Here is a 24,756-nt window from a genome sequence, read left to right as displayed (position 1 = left end):
TGCTTCTCCCTCTCCCCCACACCCCACACCCTGCTCATGCTCTTTTTGTCTTTCAAATAAATGCATCTTTTTTAAAAAAATAAGTAAATAAAGGAATCCAGCTCCACTTGCTTTGTCTTCACCTTTTCCTCCTTCCTCCTTGGAATGTGGTTGAGAGTCCAAAGGGTAGAATGGTGCCATCTTGCAACTGGACAAACACACATGCAAAGGATGACAGGCCAAGCACCTGAGTCCTTGATGACACACCCTCAAGCTGCTTCCCCAGCCCGAAATGCCTACTCTGAATTTCCTATTGCTTAGAAAAATAACCACCTATTTGTTAAAGCCACTGTAGTCAGATTTCTGTAACAAACAGCTGAACAAAATCCTAAATGATACAGTACTGTACTTAAAATAGCTCATTTATGAAATACGCGTGGCCAATGCCAATTTTACAGATGAGAAAATGGAAGCTTGGAGAAGTGAAGGAGATTGCCCAAGGCCATATAGCTAGTGATGGCAGCTAGGATTTGATTCCAGCTCTGCCTGACTCCAAGACCCTTAGTCTTTTCACTTTTGCCATGATGCTGAAGGAAGAAAAGAAAATCATGTTTGTCTTAAGGACACTATGGAGGATTCACAGGGTCTGTAAACTTACCAAGTGCCAGGCATACGGGTGTGGGGGCACAAGAGTGAATCAATACAGACAAAGTCCACAGAGCTTGTATTTTAGTAGAGGACACAGAATAAAGACGTTAATATAGATCATGAGGTGATAAGGGCTATGGAAAAAATTAAGCAGGTTAAGAGGGATAGAGTACTACTTGTTATAAGAAGTTGAGGGAGTCTCTTTGAAATGACATATCCACCAGATATTTAAGAAGTGATGAGGGAAAAAAAGGGAAGGAGTGAGCCATGTAGACAGTGGAGGTAGGGTAGAGGGAACCACAAGGGCAGAGGTCCTAGGACAGGAATGGGTACGGCAGACTGGCAAGGGAGCCAGCGGGGCTGGTACGACATGAAGGGGAAAGTGGGAGAACAGGATTCCATCCAGGATTCCATCCATTCCAGGCGTCTGTGCTTCGGTAAGGAACGTGGGCTCTTCAGGCTGAGACCAGAAGTCACGGGAGGGTTTTCATCAGAGAACAGGTCAAACTTAGGATCTGGCTTCTGGGGCGCTGAGGGGGAAGCCACAGTGAGGGAGAAGATGACACAGGGACATCAGCCTAGAGGCTGCCACAACAATGCAGGCTAGAGAAGCCAGCAGCCTGGGGCAGGGCAGCATCGAAGGCTGGAAAGTGCTCACTCAGTACATTCTGAAGGCAAAGCTGCAGGACATTAAAGAGAAGACAAGGATGAGTCCAGGCCTTCAGCCTACTGTCTTCAGTGCTACTGTCTACGGGGGGGGGGGGGGGGGGGGGGGGGGGGGGGGGGGGGGGGCTACAGCAGGACCCAGGCTGCTCAGGGTGTAACAGCAGGGTTGGGCTACATTTGGCTTTGGACACGGCTGAGCTCTGATACTTAGGGAGTGAGCCAGCTCATCACTCCCTTTTTTGTGAAACGTGTTCACTCAGCTTCCCAGATACCCACCTACTCATGATCCCCTGCCTATTTCAGTGGCCACTCCTTCCCAATCTCCTATATTTCCTCTCCTGTGAATGACTACCAGGCATCCAAACAAAGGGGTCAAGAAGTCCGTGAGATACAGCCAAGTAAAGAGTCTTTTGAGAAAAGGGGAGGGAGTCACCAGCTTGTGTTGCATGCAAATGACTGCGAGAGTAACACAAGGGCAAGGACCAGGAGATTTGGCAAACAAGGGGTCGTGGACAACACAGACCATGGAAAAGTGGAAATGGGTCGCTCCTAGAGGGAGGAATATAAGAAACACATACTTTCCAGGATCACTATAGGTGATCCTTCTTCCGTCAGAAGAAACTATAAACAAGATCCTTTTTTTTTTCCACATCAGAGTTGTCAAGTACATGCCAAAGCCTGGGCATAATTAATTCCCAGACAGACTCGGCTTTGCAGGCTGGGGGTGGGTTGGTGGTGGGAAGGAGAACAAAGGTAGGAAAGGAGACATCAATACCTTATGGGAGAAAAATGGTACCTATTTCTTTGCTTCAGGGTCACCCACACTGCTCACCCACTATCCTTCCCCCACAGGACTTTTTAGTACATTCCAGGAGAGCTTCACAACTGACAGCATAATGAATATTTATTATGATTATTTTAATTTAAAAAAATAAGCCTAAAAGTCTCTGGGCTAGAAGCTAAAATACAATAAAAAGCAGTATCGTAGTGTTAGTGACACACCTTGCTGGCATGCAAAGGTGAACTCAGAGCAGGTGAGGCTCTGCATTATTTCACACCACCTCCCCTTTTTTCAGACGTCCCTACTGAAATGAGAGAAGAAACTGAGGCACAGAGGTAAAGGGACTGGCCCGAGGTCAAACTGCCAGGAGAAGCAGGCAGGAACTGGGCCCAGAAAATCCTGATTGTTCTACCCAAAATGCTCCCCGGGTACAAGTCTGTGGCTACTGAGCAGGAGAAAAAGCCAGTGTCTTCTTCTAAGTGACCAGTAATACCCACCGTGGGGGCCACAGAAAGTGTCACGGGAAGCGGCCCTGACTTGATGCCCAGTGATCTGGGCCAGAAGCTAGGCAACAGGACTCCCCTCTAGTTCCAGGGTCCCTCCGTCCCTGGTCTCCAACACACAGCCCTCGCTACAAAGCCCAACCCTCCTTGTGGAAAACCAGCTGTACAGCCTCGTTCACATCATTCACAATGTGGGACGCCTCCATGAGCCCTGGACTGAAGCTGAAGTCCCGGTGCCCATGGAATGGAGCCTCCTCTGCTTCCTGCGCAGGCCTGGTGGGCTCTGGGCCCTTGGGATTGTACACACCAGTGCACACCAGGATAGAGGCGCAGCTCTGGGTTGCTGAGGGCCGCCGCTTCCACAAGCCACTGGCCCCCCGCGCCTCTGCCCCATCATGCCTCGCCATCTGCAGGTACTTGTGGAACAGGTTGGCACCGTAGACATCAGACATGGGGTTATCACTGGCAGGGGCAGCCGTACCGGAAAAGGAAAGAAGAGAAAACCCCAGTTCAGTGTTACAAGGCAAAGAGAACAAAGGATAACTGTGGAACTAGTGTGTATTAGATACAGGGAAACAGGTGGGTGAAGTAGGTAGGGAGGAAGGGCAGGGGAAGTCCGAAAGTGATGAGGAGATGGAATAGCACTTACCCGATAGCATAGAGCTTCTGGATGGGGGCCGCCCAGCCCCGCCTCTCCGCCTGCTGCTGGATCAGGTCCTCTGCATACTGGTAAGTGAGGACGCTGGGTTTGCCCATCAGGCCCTCATATCTCAGCTCTTTGCCTGTCACTTTCTGGTAAATGGTTTCCAGGCACAGCAAAAAGGTGCCGTGGCCAAACCTGCCAGAAAAGAGAGCTCAGCAGCTCAGGCCTCCCCTCCCTGGCTCTGAGCAGGACCCTATACACCAACCTTTCACTCCAGCACCCTGCTGGTGACAGATAGAGTGAAATTACTTCTAGTAAGAACTACATTTATTACCTATCTTTATGACCTGCTGTTATCTACTAACATTTGTTGAGCACTAGAGTGGCATATCACATTTAACCCTCAGAATCACCTCATGAGACCTGTCATCATTTTCATTTACAAGTGAGGAAACTGAGGCATACAGAGATTAAGTAACTTGCCCAACGTTGTAGAGCTAGGATTACAACCCAGGCAGCCAGACTCCACAAATCTTAGTTTAAATTTGGCTTTAAATCTGTGGCAGACTACCAGTTGCCCTTCTCCCCTTCTTTTTCAGTGCCAGTTTTCAGCTCACCACATTGCAACCGGGGTACAGAAGTATTCCCTTGCCTCCACGGCAGCTAGGTGTGCAGCCATGTGAATAAGCTACAGCCAAAGAGTCCCTGAAATCAGAAATGCTGTGCTAAACCTCTAACAAGTGTAAAACTGGGGAGTGGGTACTCTTTTCCACCCTCCCCCACTCCTCCTTGCTGCCTGGAATGCTGGTCTGGCTAGAGCTCAGGCAGCCATTTGGGACTATGCTGTGAAGGGCTAAGGATCGCACAGCAGGAAGACAGAAGAGCCTATGTCCCAGACAGGTGATGTCCACACAAGCCCTGGACTGCCCACCGCATTCTTCTTTTATATGAGAAAGAAAGAAGCTTCTATCTTGTTTAAGCCACTTTCAGGGGTGCCTGGGTGGCTCAGTCGGTTAAGCGTCTGCCTTTGGCTTGGGTCATGATCCCAGGGTCCTGGGATCAAGTCCTGCATCGGGCTCCCAGCTCAGCAGGGAGTCTGCTTCTCCCTCTGCCACTCCCCCTGCTTGTGCTCGCTCTCTGACAAATAAATAAATGAAGTCTTGAAGAAGAAGAAAAAAAAAAGACAATTTCATTTTGGGTTTTCACCCCTGGATGCTAAATCAAATCCTAACTGATACTGTCCAACATATTAAGGTTGTATTTCAATGTCATTTATTTATACAATGAATTCTATTTTCAATTTTTAACTTAGCGAATGAAAATTAATCTCAAATGTGATCTATAAATTGAAATCTGCGCCCTGCTATTCTGTTCCAGCCTACATAGCCAAACCCCCCTCACCTAGTGTGTCAGCACACCTGAACTGTAGGAAGAATACTTCAGAGAAAATATCTAACCTCAGGCTGCAGAAATATACCTTGTAAAGTAACAAGAGAACGCCATGAACACCCATCTCTTTGGAATTACTGAGTCATGTGACTTGAGGCAGTGTCAGCCTGCTGCCCTCTGTTGATGATCACTCACACAACCCACTGGGAATCAGAAGCCGGGAGAGAAAACTCTGGAATTTGGCCCTGCAGATAAGAGCCGCCAAAAGGTACACAGTTTGGGCCTTCCAGGAAGACCCTCAAGGGCTAGAAATAAGAGCTGCCTAGACTGTGCTTAGCCTCAGACAGGACAGTGGAGGTCTACACAGCTGAGCAGGGAGAGGGGCCTGCTCAGTACCTGTGTGACTTTGAGAAAGTCACTTACCCACTGGGTCTCAGTTCTCTGGCCTACATAACCGTCAGAATAATTATTGCTCCCCTTGCCCCTACATCTTAAGAGCAAGAGGAGACAAAGAGGGAAGGGACCAGAGCTACAGGGAGGAGGCAAGGAGGAGCGGCTGTACTGCTAGGCCTCAGAAGTCAACCACTGTTTGGGTTCTACAGACAATAAATAACATGTTCTGGGGCAACGCGGCAGGCTGAATCAGTGGAGCACGCAATGCCTGATCTCAGGCTTGTGAGTTCGAGCCCCATGTTGGGGGCAGAGATTAATTTAAAAAATACAATAAAATAACATGTTAAGATTCTGGAGAACAGGGGCACCTGAGTGGCTCAGCTGGCTGGGCATCCAACTCTTGGGTTTCAGCTCAGGTCATGATCTTGGGGTCATGGGACTGACCCCACGTCAGGTCAGCACAGAGTCTGCTTGAGATTCTCTCTCTCCCTCTCCCTCTGCCCCTACAGCTCATGCTCTTTCTCTCTAAATAAATAAATAAATAAAATCTTAAACCAAAAGGATTCTGGAGGGCAAAGGTCATGTGTTAAAGATCATCTCAACATAAGTGATGAGTAAGCTACACTTTTCCGTGATCAGTAAGCTACACTTTTCATTTACTAATTAGTATGTTAAATGACCCCTTGAAAATCCTCCCAGAAGGCCAAGTTTCTGTGGCAAATACAGGGCCAACCTAGGCAGGGGTCTGACCGCCCAGAGTACCAGAATGATGGTAAGAAACTATCAGCAGGACTGCCCAGGCAGCAGCTGGCAGTGACCATGACGGTCGAGGCCAGGGACTCTGTGTCCTTACCTGGGCATCTTGGCTTCAGCCATCCAAAGGAGATCCATGTTGCTGGCCAGGACAGGAAGATGGGGATAAGGGGCCGTCGCCAGACCAGTCCCAGGGTTCCCATTGCTGAGAAGGACATCCATGATCAGCTGCAGGCTTGTCTCCCAGCGGACTGGCTCCCCAAGGAGAAGCACCCCTTTAAAGAGCAAAGCATGGAGGTGAGGGTTAAGGGCACTCTGCCTGGCCTCTGTGGCAGGCAGGAGGAAGGCCCTCAGGAGGCCAGCTGATGCCAGCTGGTGCCACCCAACCACAAGCTCTTTCTCCACAGTACACACCCCTGCAAGGGCACAGTTCCCAGAACCAGCCTTCAAAGATCCATTCACCCGTTCACCCAAGGTAAACAAAGCCCAGAACCTGGGAAGGCACTTCCTACGGGTTCCCATTTTCACTTGTATTCACCAGTACCTCAGAGAAGAGGTTAAAACAAAGAAAACCAGCAGCCAAGTCTCAGACCTGCTTCCTCTTGCCACCTGATGCTCTCCCGACCACCTCACCCACAAATACCTGGCAAAAGGCTTGCCTTCCTCAGCCACTTCTCTCTGAGCCCCAAGGGCCAGTAACCCTAACAGCTAGGAGAGGAGGATCTAGAGTGAAAGAGACCTGCATTCCAAACCTGACTGTCCATTTTCCTTGTGACTGTGGGCAAGTGACTTACCTTCTCTCTAAGCCTCAGCCTCAACTACATCATAACGATCCTACAATTGTTTAGGGTGAAAATGAGATATAATAAAGCACTTAGCCCATGCTGGACATGTAACACTCAACACATGGTAGCTGCCAATATTAGCTACAACACCAGTGACTGGACCAAACCAGTGGTCTCAATGGGGGAGCACTGCCCCCTAGGGAGGTGTTCTAGAAACTGGTGAATGTATTTTAATTGTCACCATGATTGATAATTAGAGGCAAAGATGGTGGGAGAGGGCCACAAATGCTAGATGCTCAGGACAGTCCTGAATAATCAGAAACTGCCCCCTATCTAGTAACATTTGAGTATCTCATCTGACATCCACATGGGTGAATAACCTGTTCATAATTAATTGAGCCTAAGCCCTAATTTCATTCTACATGTAAACACAAAATAGAGTTTTAATAAACACCAATTTTCTAAAAGTGCAGCTATCATGTAAGTCAAGAGAAGATGCACTTTATCTTTTCAAAATTTTACCAACAGCTGTTCCCTATCCTGGAAAACCACTTCACCAATGACAATGCTTCCCCTAATTTCTGAGTCACCAATAAAATACATCTACATCACACCTATAAACACACTTACATAAATCTGCATCTGTAGCTCTAACATTCAGTGATTCCATGTTTGATATCACCATTTTACTACTTCATTATGTCTTCCTGAATAATCATTTACATACTGAAACACTAAAAATTTTCCTTTTATTTCTCCCTACTACAATTAGGGCTTTATACTGAACTAATTAATTTTTAGTATACATATACAGGAAAGTAGTATTATCTATGAATTTCACTGCAGGTCAGTAAAGGGGACATTATGGTATTTTTGTTACACGAGGGGGAACTGGGTTTAATGGACCTGAGAAATGCTGGCCTACATTACCTCTGGGAGCCTTTCCATGCTAAGATTTTCTACACTTAACAATTTTTCTAGAATAATAAAGCAAGTGATACGGGGAAGGAAAGATTAAAAACAAATGTCTCAGAGGTAGTGAGGGGCAGATCTGAGACTAAAACCCAGATGACCTGATATCCAATGCCCACAGCCACCCTACCAGTCTACAGGCAAAGAGCTGCAAGAGAACAGCCTGGAAGGCGGAAAGGAGAACCACCCAGAGTCACACCTACAGCAAGCAGAGGCCCTCATTACCTTCAATGGCAGGGAAGTCGTTCCTTGGAAGAGGCTGCCAAGAAACAAAGGAAAGGCCCGTCAATGCCACAGTCACAGTCCACTACACCAGACAACCACACAACTACATCACAATGAGTGGCAGGAGAAAACACACATTCTAGACAGATCAAAGACCACCCCCACAGTCTAGCCCAAGCCAAGGAGAAGCTGGATAAGACTGAGAAAGAATATTCACAAAGAAAAGTGAAGAGAACGAACAGGGCTCTCACAGAACACGCTGAGGGAAGCCACATACGGAGGTCAGCCAGGAGGAAGGGCTGGTCAGCTGTCCCTTTCCAGTGAGGACAGGAGGTGAGCTATGGGCCAAGCAAGAGTCTAGAATCAGGTAGCTAAGATGAAGGTGAGCGTACGAAGAGAAGGGAAGTCACTGGGGCATGACGGACCATTTCTCTTGATAGGAGATGAAGAGGCAGGAACATCCACTTTACCATCCCCTGGGGTCTGTTCCTTCCCTAAACTATTAGTCTTGGCTCTACCACTAACCAGCTGCATGACCTGGAGGGGGTCACTTCCCCTGTGTGGGGCTCAGCCTCTGAGCTGCTCTAAGATCTGTTCCAACTCAACATTCTGGTTCCCCACATAATTTGCATGGTCCTAGGAGGAAGCTTTCAAAGGCGATAAAGTGTTCTGTTCAATCAGAAAGCCCTGGGGGCGGGGGCGCACCTGGGTGGCTCAGTCGTTAAGCACCAGGATCGAGCCCCACATCAGGCTCCTCCGCTGGGAGCCCGCTTCTTCCTCTCCCACTCCCCCTGCTTGTTTTCCCTCTCCCGCTGGCTGTCTCTCTGTGTCAAATAAATAAATAAAATCTTAAAAAAAAAAAAAAAGCCCTAGGGGAAGAAGGACTAAGGCTACATAAACAAACAAAAGTAAGCTTGTCTGTTCATAACTGCATTTCCCCACATTTGACAGTGGTCTGACTTAGACTGCAGGCCATGAGATAGAGAGTTCACATGAGGGGACAGGGGGCACGGGCCATCAAGAGCCAGGAAATCATACTCTAAAGGATCAATGAGAGGCCCTATGACTAGTGATCAGAAGAGATAAGAAATCAAACCAGTGGTTCAAATATGAGCCAAACCCGAAAGGAACATGGGCATACTCAGAACTGTCAGTTACTTTTACAAGCAACCTGTTTCTCATCAGGACAGCTCTCCATAGCAAGCTTTAGGATAAAGGACCAGCAATGATTAATTTCACAAAAGTGAAATTAACAACACTCAGAAAGCCAGCTGGTAAAACAGAAAACTCCTCATTGGAGATGCTAGGGCTTTGAAAGGGGTTCTCAGCTAATTACAAACAATGCAGAAAGGAAAGCCCTTAGGAGCTCGCAGCTCCTCTGGGCTATCCTTGTATATCTGGAGAACAAAATCCTTGGCCAGTTGTGTCTCTCTAAGGTGGACAAGATGCAGCTCTCAGTGGGCAGGGTTGCAAGGTTGGTAAGAGAAACCTACGTGGGGAACAAAAGGACAAAACTAAACATGAGACATCCAGGAGCATGCTCCTTATTACCGTGGTCTTTGGCCGCCGCTGGAGATCCACCATGTCAAGCACAGGAAAGGCCATCCGCAGCTCATCCACAGTAACCACGTTCTCAAAGCCAAGTCTACAGCAAGATCAGGGAAGCAAAGGTGGACAGTTCCGGGGGAAGAGGCCTTAAAGGTGAGGGGAACCAACACAGTCCCAACCAAACTAGTGCGGAGAGGAGTGAAGCAGCGAGAACCCAAACACAGCCTGGAAGGCCAACACCAATCCTGAATGTGCTGGCCGACAGGCCATGATTACACAGGCAGAGCAGGGATGCAACCCACCACAGTGACGCAGCAGCAGGGTGCCAGGTCCCACACCGGGACTACCAGGGCGGCAAAGGCACGCAAGAATGTCTGGCCTCAAGGAGCCCACCACATGCCCAGGGCCCATCTAATCCAGCACTCTGTGAACAGTGCTGGGTTTGTTTTAAAGATTTTATTTATTTATTTATTGGACAGAGACAGACACAGTGAGAGAGGGAACACCAGCAGCGGCAGTAGAAGAGGGAGAAGCAGGCTTCCCACTGAGCAGGGAGCCCAGTGCAGGGCTTGATCCGGACTCTGGGATCATGACCTCAGCCGAAGGCAGACACTTAACCAACTGAGCCACCCAGGTGCCCCCAACACTGCTGGTTTTGAAGAGTTGAAAAGAGGAGACTTGTCACTGGGCTGGTAGCTGGGCAGAGTCTAGGGAAGTCAGACTTGAGCTAACTCTTGAGGACGAGCCAGATTCAGACAAGTCGGGGAGGCCATGAAGAGCAGAAAGCCAGTGCCAACCTTATCTCTCTGAGACCTGCCTCCATTTTCTGTCCTCAATTCCTACTTACAATCTTAACTGGACATGGTTTCAGATTACTTTCAAAATGAATCTCCTGAAAATGCTGCTTCTGTCAGATCACCCAACAGCAACAGAACCGGCACATACTCCCCCTGCTCTCATAAGTAAGCTCACTGGCCTCTTGCCTTTGCTTCTGAGGCTTCCCTTCCAAGGCACCGCTCCTCCTGTTCTCTTATTCCCCACCCTATCCCAATCCAATCTCCTGCTTCAGGGATCCTCACCTTTCCTTCTCTCTCCAGCCTCCTTAGCTCCTTCCCTGCATAGAAAACCTTAACCATAACTATCTCTGGCAGCACAGCCACATCCTTCTGTGAAGCCACCAGTCACGGCCACTCCCAGGGTATTCCTTCCCCAATACCTGGGACTCTCAGAACCTATACTGCGCTTTCAAGTTTTCAATCATATGCCATCTTTTTTTTTTTAAACATGCAGATCCCGGCTGGGCTTGAGGTCTAGGCTTGGGAATCTGCTTTTTTCTTTTTTTTCTTAGATAGGGAGTGGAAGGAGTTGCAGAGGGACAGGGAGAGACTCCTAAGCAGATTCTGTACCCAGCGCGGAGCCCGATGAGAGGCTCAATCTCACGACTCTGAGATTCCAACCGGAGCAAAACCAAGAGTTGGACGCTTAACCGACTGAGCCACCCAGGTGCCCATCTTAAATACTCCTTTATCCTTTGCAGGTGTGTTACTCCTGCCTCGAGTATGAGCCCTTTGATGAAGACAGAATCCCACATGCCGTTCTTGGTCCCCATCGCCCCTGAAGAACATGCAGCACGGGGCTGGTACCCAGCAAGTGCTCAACACAGATCTGCCGAATGAGCAAATGCATACGCTGCTTGAGAACAGGGACCAACTCTTCTGCCTCTTGAAGGTGCACAGGCCCAGAAGCTTCACTGTGGATACTTAATTAATATTAGCTGAGAAGCTGATTGAGCAACCCAAGAACAGTGCTAGAGCAGTGATTCCAAACCTAATTAGAAAATCACCTAGTTTTCTCTTCTAACATACAGACTGTTGTTTTTTCTCTCAGACCTAGTGAACCAAGAATCTGTATTTTAAGCTCCCCAGTAGGTTCTGATTCAGTGGACTGGCTTTTTGGAAACTATGACACCAGGACCAGCCATACCTGGGAGCCATCGACTCTCCCTCATAAGCCCACTTCATATCCCTTAAGCCCTGGCACCATGCAGCCAGCACACCTCATTATGGTCCTGTGTACCCCCACCCCAGCCATGGGAGGAAAACTCCAGTCCTTCCCCCTCCTCTTCAGCCAGAACAAGAAGCACCAAAAGGATACATTCGGGCATTTTCCACCAGGGGCCCCTGCCCAGACACCAGCATCCGCTTGTTGTGATATTGTGAGAAGAGCTTCATGGGGCTGTGAGAGAGAATGACTTGATCCGGCTCCACCTGTAGGGACAGTCAAAAGACAGAGGAGGGCAGAGGAGACATAAAGTTGACGGAAAATAATGGGGAGACTGGTGGCTTCTTTCACTTAGGAAGGGAAAAAACTGCCCAGAGAAAAAGAGGGGAGAGAGAAGGAGGGAGCCCTTTCTGGCACCCAGCACTTCTAGACATTACCCAAATAGGTGTGAGAAGAACCTGTCTAATTTGGCTCTTGCCACAAAAAAACAAACAAGCAGGATATGCCATCAGCCGTGGGTCCTGACCACTCACCAATCCTGTTCTGCTCAGCTCCTCCATCTGGAGAGCTCAGGGTTTATGCACATGTTCCTTGTCACAGGCACAGAAATCTGCCTCTGACTTTGTTTTCTATTCTACTTAAAGGCTTAGCTTTTCAACATTTATAGTACTAACTCCTACGATGCAGCCAGTACTCAAAATGTTTTTGGAACCCTCTCCGGAAACCACAGAAGGGAACCAGTTGTACTCCTTTGTTCTACGTCCACCCTCAAGCAGTGTTACCCAATCAGCCACTTTATTTACTCTCTTGGTTCCAAAGGGCTCTTTCCAAGAACTCAATCCACCCTTAATAAAGAAGGACGTGCCACGGTTGACATACCACATGGAACTGCAAGTGGGTGAAGAGGGGCTGCTTTTGGGGGACAATGCTCATTCAAATATGTACCCCTTATTTATGAGAAACAAAGGCTACTACCTCAGAGTACCACCTGGTATACAGACATTTAGAAAACATGACCCTCACTTTCCAGGGGCTGACAATCCAAAAGAGACAACCCTGATGCCCAGAAAAGAAATGGATACAAAGACAGCAGACTGAAACTGCCAAATCCATGCGCAGAACTTTTGCACTCAACATGAACTGATATATCAAAAAATGCCCTTGCGATAAGGCTTTACTCAAGAGGCTAGGCTTGAGCTTCAAGTTATTTTCTACTATTGACCCAGCGGGCCATACCCTAGGGCTTATCAACATCGTACCCCAACCCAGGAAACGCATCTTAGTCAGAGTTGGAATGCGGGATCCACTGGCAACCAGCTCTTTGGGCTTCCATTTCTCCAGTGCCTCCTTACCTTGAACCCCAGCAGGGCAGACAGCTCCTGGGCTTTGCTGTGTTGTAAGATGTTCCCAGCATTTGTGACAAAGACCACGGGGACCCGCAGCTGCCCATGAGCGTTCACCAGCCTGCGGAAGGCTTCCAGAGCAGCGGGGATCACTCTGTGACCCCGCACCAGCACTCCATCGATGTCCAACAGGAACCCAAAAGTGGGTGGGCTCTGCACAGAAGGAAGAGAATCCCCACAGCCTGAGTCAAGAGGCAAAGGGGTAGAAGGAAAAGACCCTCACAACAAGGGGCACCACATTATGCCCAGGTCACCCAGAGATTTGAGTAGAAAATGAGGAATGGGATTTCTGATAGGGCAAATCCATCTATAATGAAGAATTAGTCCCTCTTCATGTATTTTTAAGCATGTAACTATTTGGTTAAAACTATCTTCACATAATTAATATAGAAGAGTTTTTTAAATGGAAAATAGAGAAATTCAAAAACATCCCAGGACTTTAACATGACTGATCTTGTCTTTTTTTCTATTCTTTTGTCACATAGACAAATACACTTTACATGTTCAATTTTTCACCTTGTTGTTTGACATTCAAATATTTTTGTATGTTACAACAGCCTTCATAATATTCTTTTACAATTTTATTACAACACCACACACAGTTTTAAAAAAATCTCAAGTGCTACAGATAATATTAAAAAAAATTTAAATTCCTTGCCTCCTTCCACCCAGTGCTATTTCCTCTCTTGTAGATCTCCAGAAACTGTGTGTGGATAGACAGTAATAATTTTTTTATCTGTTAACTTATACACAAATGGCATTATATTGTACTTTCTTTTCCATCTGACCTTTTTTAAGATGGTATATCTTAGTTATCTTTCCATATCAATATACATAGCTCTATCTTCTAAACATCATTTTTGACTACATAAGTCTGGGTCAATATTCCACTAACATTATATTTCCCCTATTTTGGACACTTACATTTTCCTACATTTTTGCTATTACAAATAATGCTATAAGGAACCTCTTCATGCTTACTGATTTTTCCCTTAAGCTAGATTCTTAAAAGCAGGAGTAACGAGAGTGCAAACATTTTAATAACATAACACCTACTGACAAACTGTTTTCCAAAAACATATATTAATTTACATGGCCACTGGTAACACACTTTATCCTTGCCCATATTGATTTTCACATGTATCAAAGAGTTAATTATCAAACATCTTGTTAATTTAAAGGTTTAAAAAAATGGTATCTCATTTCAAAATGCATTTCTTGGGACTTTATAAAGTTGAACACTGTCTTTTTTTTTTTTAAGTAATCTCTTCCCCCAACATGGGGATCAAACTCATGACCCCAAAATCAAGAGTTGCATGCTCCACTAAGCCAGCCAGGTGCTCTAAACACTGTTCTTTAAAAAAAAAAAAAAAAAAGATTTTATTATTTGTTTATTTCAGAGAGAGAGAGAGAGCATGAGCAGGGGAGAGGAGCAGAGGGAGAAGGAGAAGCGGGTTCCCTGCTGACCAGGGAGCCCGATGCAGGGCTCAATCCCAGGACCCTGAGATCACGACCTGAGCTGAAAGCAGATGCTTAATGGACTGAGCCACCCAGACATCCCTGAACACTGTCCTTTATAGAAAAAAATTCATTCCAGAGGCACATGGCCAGCTCAGTCAGTAGAGCAAGCAACTCTTGATTTTGGGGTGGTGAGTTCATGTTGGGTGAAGAGATTACTTAATTAATAAAAATTTGAAAAAAAAAAGTTTAGGGGTACCTGGGTGGCTCAGTCAGATAAGCACCTGGCTTTTGGTTTCACTCCACCCTCAGCGGGGAGTCTGCTGGAGATTCTCTCTGTCCCTCTCCCTCCTCTCCCTTCCCCCACCGCCTTCACCCCCCACTCTCTCAAATAAATGAATAAATCTTTAGAAAAAAATTTTTTAAATAAATACAAATAAAAAATTCATCCCATTTATTAACATATAAGGTGTTTTTCAAATGTCAAAAAAATCCAACCTAACCTGTTTGCTACTTTCCTTTTGTTGGTGCCCAATAAATCAAGCCACTGTTACTCACACACCTACTCTATGCACATGGCTCTGTCTGTGAGGAGCAAGTGCTCCAGGCCCTGCATTTTTCAGCTGGGGTCAAAGAAAAAGCAACCAGTGTAGGAAACACTTAAACCCACAAAAACTGCAGATTTTCACAACTGCAAATCAATTCTGAGTACTTAAGTTCTGAGCAAATAAACAGAATTAGACAAAGGTAGTTTCTTAGAAGAGAATTTTGAGCTAAGCAACAGAAGAGGTAACTGCCTTCATTTAACAAGTATTTGTTGAGAGCCTGATCAGCACCAGACCAGACAAGCAGCCAGAAGTGGCCTCTGTCTACACAGTTCAATGCAGAAAACAATTAAACAAGCAGCCACAGAACAGTCTGCACTGAGTGCTACATCAGGAGATGAGGGGAAGTGAGGCACCCCAAGAGCCTTAATGAGGGATACTCATTAGCTTAACCCGTAGGAGGTGGTGAAGACTAGCCATCCCAGGTGTCGTAGGCCAATTTAAGGAGTTTAAAACAAGAAAGTGACATCATATTAGACCTGCACTGTAGTAAAATCTTGGCTACAAAGTCAAGATTGAGTGAACTGAAGAAAGCCAAGTTGAAGGAGACCAGTTGGGGCCAACTACAATCTAAGACAGAGATGATGGTGGCTTTAACTAGGTTTTACTAGGTAATGGCAACAAGAACAATAAGAAAGGGGCATGTTATACACAGAAGCAGAACAGCCAGGACCCCGAGGGATGGAGGGGCCACAGGGACTCCCATACTTTTTTTTTTTTTTTTTTTTTTTTGGCTTGGGACCCTGGGAGGGTGGATGGTGGTACTACTCACTGATCCAAGAAACTCTACTGGGGCAGGAGCTGGGAGGTCAGGGAGGGCAGAAGATACATCCTACTTTGGACCTGTCAGACATGCAAGTGGAGACATCAGCACTGAATAAAGTCCTAGAGATGAAAATCCAGAAGCTCTCTGCTCGTAGAGAACAGCCAAAACTTGGGAAGGGAGAGAAGAGCCCGAGAAGCACAAGCAGAGTGAGAGCGGAAGCAAGGCTTGCAGAGAACCAGGAAGAACGTCACCATTTAAGGAAGGGCCACCTAAGAGTCACCAGCAAAAGAACAAGGAGCAACACTCAGTATGAGGAGGAAAATCGAGAGGGTGTGGAGTCAAGGAAGCTGAGGGATAATATTATTTAATTTATTAAATTAATATTATTTAATATTATTCTGTTTCTGGAACAAGTAAACTAGGAAATGGAGTGACTGTAAAGTAATGATCCCATCTCCCCTCCACTGAACAGGGAAGACCACCAGGGAGGAAGTCTTCTAGCTCCTTCATGCTAGCTTGTGCACAGGACCTTTCAGCTTTCGACCTTGGCAGCTTCGGTGCCAAGTCAAAGGTGGGAAAGGACCCTGGAAAAATAGAGGGGAAAGCAACTCAAATCAGCAACAGAGAAATTCTGACCACCAGCAAACACAACTGCTAGGAAGAAACTTGTCAAATCCCGCAGGCCAGGAGGGAAATACCTGAACAGCGTCTCTGACTTTTGGCTCCAAAGGCTGATCCTGTTGCACTTTTTTTTTTAAAGATTTTATTTATTTGACAGAGAGGGAGACAGCCAGCAAGAGAGGGAACACAAGCAGGGGGAGTGGGAGAGGAAGAAGCAGGCTCCCAGGAGGGAGCCTGATGCAGGGCTCGATCCCAGAACACTGGGATCACGCCCTGAGCCGAAGGCAGACGCTTAACGACCGAGCCACCGAGGCATCCCAATCCTGTTGCACTTCAGATGGGTAGACTGTACTGAGCTCTGAGCTGAACATATAACAAAGATATGCTTACTTAATCCTTGTACCAACCCTCTGGGGGTGGGTGTCATTATCTCCAATTGACATTACCTAGCAAAAGGGGCCTAGTTTATACATAATGCTCAATACGACTCACTGGATAATCTGACGGGATGAATAAGAAACCAGATTCAGAGGAAGAACTAGCCAAAGGTGACCCAGTTCACAAGCGCTCAATCCAGATGTCAGCCTTAAACTGAGCTTGTGGCAAAGTCAGAGCTCATTCAGTGGCCCCCAGGGCAATAAGCACCTCAGAGTAAGGAAGGGATCCAAGAGGTACCAAGATATCTGTGCTGGAACATGCTGCTGCCACACCTCCCGCCAGCCCCCAGTCATGTGAGTTCGAGTTCTTCTCTGTACTCAGTGTGCTCATGCACCAGATGGCCCTCAAGGATCCCTGGAGCCCCTCCCACGTCCTCAACAAACCCCACTAGAATGGGGGTCTTAACCAGGGGCCCATGGATAGATTTCAGAGTGGCCATAAAAGCCCTTAAAACACTATGTGCATTTTTCCTGGGGAAAGGATCTCTTTTCTGATTTCATCATTTTATTCTTCTCAAAGAGAATCACTGCACAGGTCCAGAGGGAGGAGGGGTATGATTTTTCCCTTAACCTTCCACCCCTGGCACAGTGCTTAAACTCTTGTAGGTACTCAACAGAGGTTGACTGAATGTTGAAGGACCCAAAGGATGAAGGGTTCAGCCAACATATGGAAGACCTTTCCCCTCAGACCTTCCTGACCACCAAATCCCTTCCCAAGGGAAAACAGTTGGTGACTCTTAGAAGACAGGTCCCTCTGGAGGTAAGGACTATGTTGTTCTAGAGCATGGTCGGCCTTCTTTCTTTTACTGTATGGACACATGGCATACTGTTCTGAAAGCTTACATGTAAAACTCATGCCCATAATTTTGAGACAGAGACATTTAAGGGCAGGATTTTGAGTTATAATAAGGAATTATTAATTGTTAGGTATGACAACAGCACTGTAGTTATGGTTAAAATGTCATTTTCTGGGGTGCCTGGGTGGCGCAGTCATTAAGCGTCTGCCTTCGGCTCAGGGGGTGATCCCAGCATTCTGGGATCGAGTCCCACATCAGGCTCCTCCGCTAGGAGCCTGCTTCTTCCTCTCCCACTCCCTCTGCTTGTGTTCCCTCTCTTGCTGCCTGTCTCTGTCAAATAAATAAAATCTTTAAAAATAAAAATAAAAAAATAAAATGTCATTTTCTTAGAGGTACATATAGAAGAATTTAGGGGTTAAGTAACAAGAAATCCTCGTTCATCTTAAAATCTGACAGCTAGAAAAAAAAGGGGAGGGGAGGGAGACAAGCAAAGCAAGCACAGCAAAATGTCAGAAACTGGTCAATCTGGGTTCATAATATTATTCTGTTTTTGGATTTTTGAAAACTTACATAGTTTTAAAAAATAAAGTGTCTCATTTGTGCTGACGGCTACAAAATTTAACCATACAGTTTTAATAGTTAGTGGTCATGTCCTAAATAGTCACAAAATTTGCTCTCTTAGAAGCAAGACTCCACATGGGGCGCCTGGGTGGCTCAGCTGTTAAGCGTCTGCCTTCAAGCTCAGGGCGTGATCCTGGCGTTCTGGGATCAAGCCCCACATCGGGCTCCTCCGCTGGGAGCCTGCTCCTCCGCTGGGAGCCTGCTTCTTCCCTCTCTCGCTGGCTGTCTCTCTGTCAAATAAATAAATAAAATCTTAAAAAAAAAAAAAAAGACAGACTCCACAGCCTCTGCTACTTAGAACAGGAAGGTTTTCAGGACAGTTTAGCAATATCCCTAAGGCTCCCTCATCTCTAACTATATAAATGAGTAATCATACACCTCCAACCCTCAGGTGAATGTACATAGAGAAACCAGGCACCCAGCAACAAGAAAGTAAAGGTGCAAGTCAACTGTAACAAATGTGCCACACTACTGCCAAGATATTAATAATACAGGAAACTGAGGGGAGAGAGCATATATATAGGATTTCTCTATACTTTCTATTCAATCTGTCTTTAAAACTGCTCTAAAAAATAAAGTTTATTAATTTTTTTAAGTGAAGGTACCTAGAGAAGGAGAAAGACTTTTTCTCTTCTTTTTTTTTCATTTTTCTTTTCATTCTCTTCTGTATCTGTATTTTTCTTTATCACTTGGGTTTTTAAAAAACGAGTCCTGGGTATTAGGCCAGATCCTCTAAGTAAAATTCATATCTGTGGCAGTGATTAAATGTGTGGTTTTAAGATTAGTTTGAAGTGAAAGGACTACTAAGATGTTCCTCTGTGTTTCTGCTTCTTACCTGTAATTAGTTTGGTAGGTTTTCAACAACAGCATTAGAACTATCGTCTACTTTACTGTCTACTCCATCCACTTCCACATTTAAAAGAACTTACTACGTGCCAGTCACTGCGCAAAGTACCCTACATATATCACAAAAAGTATCCTACAGATATTCTCACAAGAACACTGCATAGTAAGTAATATCCTCAATACACAGTTGGAGAAATTGAAGCTTAGAAAGCGAAGTAATTTGCCTTAAGTGAAACAGGACAGGCAGGATTCAGTTCTAAAGCTAGTACTCTGAAATGCTGCGCCTATGCTACATCCCTTTCTTCTCTTTTCCTACTCTATCAGAAAGTCACTTAGAAATATTTCAGGACCTGCAGAGATGCTAAAGTCAATACAATAGTTTTAAATGACAGTAAAGTCCTTTTCACAATATATTCTCATTCCATGCTTCCAGTGTGGCCACTTGTAGCTCTGTGACACTGGTCAAGTCTCTTGACTTCTTTTACTCTTAGCCGTTCCATATGCAAAATGGTAACAGTGATAACATAGCTAGAACTCTAGTACCAGACTCCCTGGATTCCAGGATTCTACCACTGACCAGCTGTATGCCCCTGGGCAAGCTGCTTAACCTCTCCGTGCTTCAGTTCCTCCATCTGTAAAATGGAGTAAAAGTACTTAATTCAGAGTTGTTATGAAAAGTGTACGAATTAGTAATTGTGAAGTGTCTGGCACTAAGTGCTATGTGTTTTTAAAACAAAGTAATTATTTAAAATTGTCAAAGGGTTACTGTGAAAGCACTATAAACATGAACGATATTATTACATACAGAAATTGTGATTTTAGAAAACGAAGTTATCCTTTAAAAAAAAAAAAGACAAACAGCCCAGAGGAAAGTCAGGGTGACAGATCTGCCCACTTGGCTTAGCGTCCTGGCACAGTCTCCCCCCAGCTGTTTCACCTTACAAAGAAAAGTACTTAAAAACTTGACTCAAGCACCTGGCACCAATTAGGGACCCTGCGCCAGTTCTCTTCCTCTCGCCCCTCAGATCATCCACGTAACAGCTGCTCATCATGAGTAAGGCTCACAAGCGAATGGAACCAAAGTAATAAAGCCCGCACAAAAGCCACATTCATCTCTGGGCTGTCCATTTACAGGTGGAGCTCCCAGAGGGGAGTCCATCACGAGTCCCCATTTTTCTTTCAAATGTCGCTGAAAATCAAAACCTAAAGACTCTCATCCTGAAAAAATCACAGAGGACGTGCAGAAATTATACCCTGACCGGGAAAATAGGAACACAGAAATTGCCGAATAACTTTGGAGACGAAAAGCAGCGAGTGGCGAAGAAACAATCCTGGTGCGCGTTTTACGCTTGTTTTGTTCATTCTCTAGCTGAAGTAACTTTTCATCCAGGCCGAAGGCACGACAAATCCCCCGACTGAGGGGGAGGCAGGGCGTGCAGGGGACACTAGCGCTCAGGAAAAGAACGAAGTGCACTAGAGGTCAGTGGCCACGTCCAGGAGCAACCCAACCCGCGCCCTCTCCCTCCCCGCGACTCCAGCCCCACCCCCAACCCTCAGGACCTGCTTGGCCGGAACTCGGGCGTTCTCACCTGTGCGGCGTCCACAGCGTAGCCTCTCCCGGGGCAGCGGCCCCGCAAACCCAACGAGGCGCGCGCCGCCCGCCCCCAGAGCCCCGGCGCCGCGCGGACGGCCGCGAGGCAGCGGAGAACAGCCATCCAGCAACCCGTCGTGCGCACGTGCAGACAGCCCCAGCCCGGGTCCGTGGGCCCCGCCCCCGCTGCATAGCCAATCAGCAGCCGGTGAGCGCTCGGGCCGGGTGGCGCCCGAGGCATCTCGGGAGTTGTAGTCCCACGTCCGTGTCCTGGAGCCCGGCGGGGAGCGGGGCACGTTAGGCTCGGGGTCTAACAGGGCTCTGAGTTGAGCAGCGCGCGGGGTCAAGCAGGGCGCAGCGGGAGGCCGGAGCGGGAGCGGCCCTGACGCAGAACGTTTTTGCCCTGCTGGCCCCGGGTGGAGGGTGGAGCAGGTAGGGGTTTCTGTTGGAGGGGAGAGAGGCAGGCAAGGTCCGGCCTCAGACGGAGACTTGAGGTGAGCAGGCCAGTGTGCACGGACTGTGTACCTGCGGACTTCCTGGAACATGCGTTTCTGACTGAAGTCCCGCTCCCTCAACCCACAGCGACTGTCAGGGAAAAGAGAAACTGTGGAAGGAACTAATACTTATTTGCGAGAGGGAGGCGGGCGCGGAGGAGCAAAGCTTTCTTTTGGTGTTCAAGTGCCCTGAACCCCAGTCAATCAAGGAATACTTGTAGGTGAGGACCTCTTACCTACGTTCGCAGCCATGCCGTCCAAGGGTCCTCTGCAGTCCGTGCAGGTCTGCGGACACAAGAAGACGGCCACGGCCATGGCGCACTGCAAACAGGTCAACGGCCTTATCAAGGTGAATGGGCGGCGCCTGGAGATGATGGAGCCGCGCACGCTGCAGTGCAAGCTACGGGAACCTGTTATGCTTCTGGGCAAGGAGCGATTTGCTGGGGTGGACATCCGAGTCCGAGTGAAGGGTGGTGGTCACGTGGCCCAGATTTACGCAATCCGCCAGTCCCTCTCCAAAGCCCTGGTGGCTTATTACCAGAAATACGTGGATGAGGCTTCCAAGAAGGAGATCAAAGACATCTCAGCCAGTACGACCGGACCCTGCTGGTAGCTGATCCCCGGCGCTGGGAATCCAAAAAGTATGGCGGTCCTGGTGCCCGTGCTCGCTACCAGAAATCCTACCGATAAGCCTATCGTGAGGATGAGGGTTCATCTTTATAATAAACAATTGTCAGGGGACTTAAGATTTAAAAAAAAAAAAAAAGAATACTTGTAGGACACCAATTTGTCATTCTTGTAGTCTAGTAGTCTTTCAGTAAATATTCGCTGTGGTCCTCCTTCTTGCCCAGCTCTGTGCTAACTCCTGGGGAGACTATATACACGAATAATCCCGCAAACCCACACTTTGCAGGGAGGTTGAGACAGGACTATAACACAAGGTAGAAAATAATTGTCCCGAAAGCGGGAAAGCACAGTTGTTTCCACCATTTGAAAAATTTAAGATGCCCCCTTTCAGACACTTTAACCTGCCCCTGCATATAGTTATACTAAGAATGGCTGAGCCTACAATGTATTTAGGTTAGGGGAAGCAAGGTGTGGGTCAGGGATGGGCAGAGACTGTGCCAACTCAGAGGTTAGCAATACCCCTACATCCTCAACCTTTAAGTCCAAGACCAGGGTGGTAACTTGTCACTTGATAAGTCTTCCTTAAATTCTCTAGGACTTCTTTTTTTGTTTTGTTTTAAAGATTTTATTTATTTATTTATTTATTTATTTATTTATTAGAAAGAGAGAGCACAAGCAGAGGGATTGGGAGAGGGAGAAACAGGCTCCCCGCCAAGCAGGGAACCTGATGCGGGGCTCGATCCCAGGACCCTAGGATCATGACCTGAGCTGAAGGAGATGCTTAACCAGCTGAGCCACCCAGACACCAGAAAAGATTAAGAAACATCTATAACTCCGGGTGCCTGAGTGGCTCAGTCGTTAAGCGTCTGCCTTTGGCTCAGCGCGTGATCCCGGCATTATGGGATCGAGCCCCACATCAGGCTCCTCTTCTGGGAGCCTGCTTCTTCCTCTCCTACTCCCCCTGCTTGTGTTCCCTCTCTCTCTGGCTGTCTCTCTGTGTCAAATAAATAAAATCTTTTTTAAAAAAAGAAAGAAAGAAACATCTATAACTAGAAAAATCCTTGAGAGCAGGCTCCCTCTCTGATTTGTCTTCATCTTCCTCATAGGTCCTATCATGTGACTGGCACTTGATGGGTGTTCAATTAATATGAGTAGACAAGTGAGTGAATACTCATACTCCTACTGTCCCTCTAAACTTGCTCACATGTGCTTGTATGTGCACGTGTGTGCATAAGCCCACTCATCCCTATGCACATACTTTGTGCTAGTTAGGGCTAGGATTGGCTCTAAGAAACAGAAACCCCCAAAGACTAGTGGCTTAAATAAGATCTAAATTTGTTTCTTTCACGTACACAAAGTTGGGAAAGAACAATAAGGCTTGGTATTGTGACTCCACCAACTTATTAGGTACCCGGGCTCCTATTTGCTCCTCAGCTGTCTTCAAAGCTCTACTTCATGATCCAGGATAACTGCGCAGACTCACACATTATGTTCACATTCCAGGCATCAGGAAAAAAGACAAAAAAGGCTATGCCATCTCCCTATAGATACAATTCCCAGAAGTCTTAGACAGGCGTACCTCTTTATACTGAACTTCACGAATACTGCGTTTTTTACAAATGGAAGGTTTGTGGCAACCCTGCATTGAGCAAATCTCTCGGTGCTATTTACCCAACAGCATTTGCTCGCTTCGTTATCTCTATGTCACATTTTGGTAATTCTTGAAATATTTCACAATTTCTCATTATTATTTTTGTTACGGTGATCTGTGATCAGTGATTAGACTTGCTCAAAGCTCAGATGATGGTGAGCATTTTTAGCAATGAAGTATTTTTTAATTGAGGTATATTGGTTTTTTAGACATAAAGCTATAGAATATTTAGTAGACTACGGTATAGTATAAACATAACTTTAAGTGCACTAGACACCAAAAAATATATTTGACTTGCTTTATTGTGATCGTCCCTTGGTTTCCATGGTCTGGAACTGAACTGACTATGTCTCCCACTTGTGCCTGTACACCACACCTGCTTATGCCTCACTGGCCAAAACTTAATCACGTGGCCGTGCCTAGTGGCAAAGAAGGTTGGAAAATGCAGCCTTGTGCCTGATTAAAAATAGGGGTTTCCTTTTCCATATAAAAAGGGAATAAAGGAAATTGGCATTTTGTCTCACACTAGGAGGCAGACAAAAGAAAAAAACCCAGAGAGTTCATGGGTCCCCAGAGTGAGGGCAGAGTGCTGCGGCTGGAAGAAAGTGAGTAGGGGTTGGGGAGCAGACGACAGGGAGGTGGGTGGACCTGGGCAGTGGTCCGTAAAGGGACATGGACACACGGACACACACATGAGCATGTGCACACACACACACACACACACACACACACACACTCCCCTTTCCCCAGGCCTCACCTAGTCTTGCTGAGGGAAAATTCTGAGAAGAGGTTAGAGTTCATCTCTGTTGGGGAGTGATACTTATCCCCTTCTCCTCATGTTTTCCTGGAAATACAACTTTTTTTTCTTAGAGAAGAGCAGGAGGGAGGAGCAAAGGGAGACTGGGAAAGAGAGAATCTTAAGGAGGCCCACACTCAGCAATGAAGCCCAAAGCTGGGCTGGATGTTACAACCCGGAGATCATGACCTGAGCTGAGATCAAGAGTCAGATGCTTAACTGACTGAGCCACCCAGGTGCCCCTGAAAATGTAATTTCTATTAACAACACTACTAGCCTCTCTCCACCTGGGACACAGAACACTTGATTGACCTGATGGGTGGGCTTGTAAGAAAGAACTAGGCACTTGTGGCTCTGTCGTCTCTCCCCCTTGGGAGCCAGCCCAACAATGGGACCTGGTGTTCCAGTCTGCCGCTGTAGTGAGGAGGGCTGCCTTTTACACCTGTGCCAATGACCTCTGCATTTGTGTGATTCAAGTAGCAAGCCCCTTTTGTTTCCCAAATAAGCCATGTTCCCCAACAAACTTTTCTTTTTTCCCAAATTTTAATTTAAATTCTAGTTAGTTAACATATAATATAATATTGGTTTCAAGAGTAGAATTTAGTGGTTCATCACTTACGTATAACACCCACTGCTCATCACAACAAGTGCCCATCACCCATTACCACATCCCCCACCCGCCTCCCTCTATCTCCTCACTTCATTCTCTATTGTCAAGAGTCTCTTACGGTAGGGCACCTGGGGGGCTCAGTTGGTT

At 46.7% G+C, this 24,756-nt stretch overlaps 1 protein-coding gene and 1 pseudogene across 1 annotated transcript; one reads left to right on the top strand and one right to left on the bottom strand.

Moving 5' to 3' along the window:
• Window positions 1-797: 797 nt before the first annotated feature.
• HDHD5 (haloacid dehalogenase like hydrolase domain containing 5) lies at window positions 798-20,609 on the bottom strand. The gene is made up of 8 exons (XM_002914117.4): window positions 20,430-20,609; window positions 12,639-12,842; window positions 11,440-11,552; window positions 9,289-9,382; window positions 7,738-7,771; window positions 5,856-6,030; window positions 3,227-3,415; window positions 798-3,039 (listed from the first exon to the last, which is right to left on the bottom strand). The coding sequence occupies exons 1-8, from the start codon at window positions 20,553-20,555 to the stop codon at window positions 2,706-2,708; spliced, it is 1,269 nt and encodes a 422-aa protein (XP_002914163.2). The 5' UTR covers window positions 20,556-20,609; the 3' UTR covers window positions 798-2,705.
• Window positions 20,610-21,160: 551 nt separating this feature from the next.
• Window positions 21,161-21,694, top strand: LOC100478711 (annotated as a pseudogene).
• Window positions 21,695-24,756: the final 3,062 nt, after the last annotated feature.

Source organism: Ailuropoda melanoleuca, chromosome 16 (genome assembly GCF_002007445.2).
Source record: "Ailuropoda melanoleuca isolate Jingjing chromosome 16, ASM200744v2, whole genome shotgun sequence".
NCBI lineage: Eukaryota > Metazoa > Chordata > Mammalia > Carnivora > Ursidae > Ailuropoda > Ailuropoda melanoleuca.
The sequence above is the reverse complement of the archived record's forward strand: the minus strand, read 5'-3'. Positions and strand labels throughout refer to the sequence as shown.

What these genes read in the sequence shown, in the direction of transcription:
- HDHD5 (XM_002914117.4), bottom strand. Translation starts at nt 20,555, where the DNA reads ATGGCTGTTCTCCGCTGCCTCGCGGCCGTCCGCGCGGCGCCGGGGCTC. An exon ending in CTGGTGGAAAATGCCCGAAT is followed by an intron (nt 9,383 to 11,439) that starts GTATCCTTTTGG and finishes ATCTTGCTGTAG; the next exon opens with ACTTGGCTTTGAGAACGTGG. An exon ending in GCTGAAGCCAAGATGCCCAG is followed by an intron (nt 3,416 to 5,855) that starts GTAAGGACACAG and finishes CTTTTCTGGCAG; the next exon opens with GTTTGGCCACGGCACCTTTT.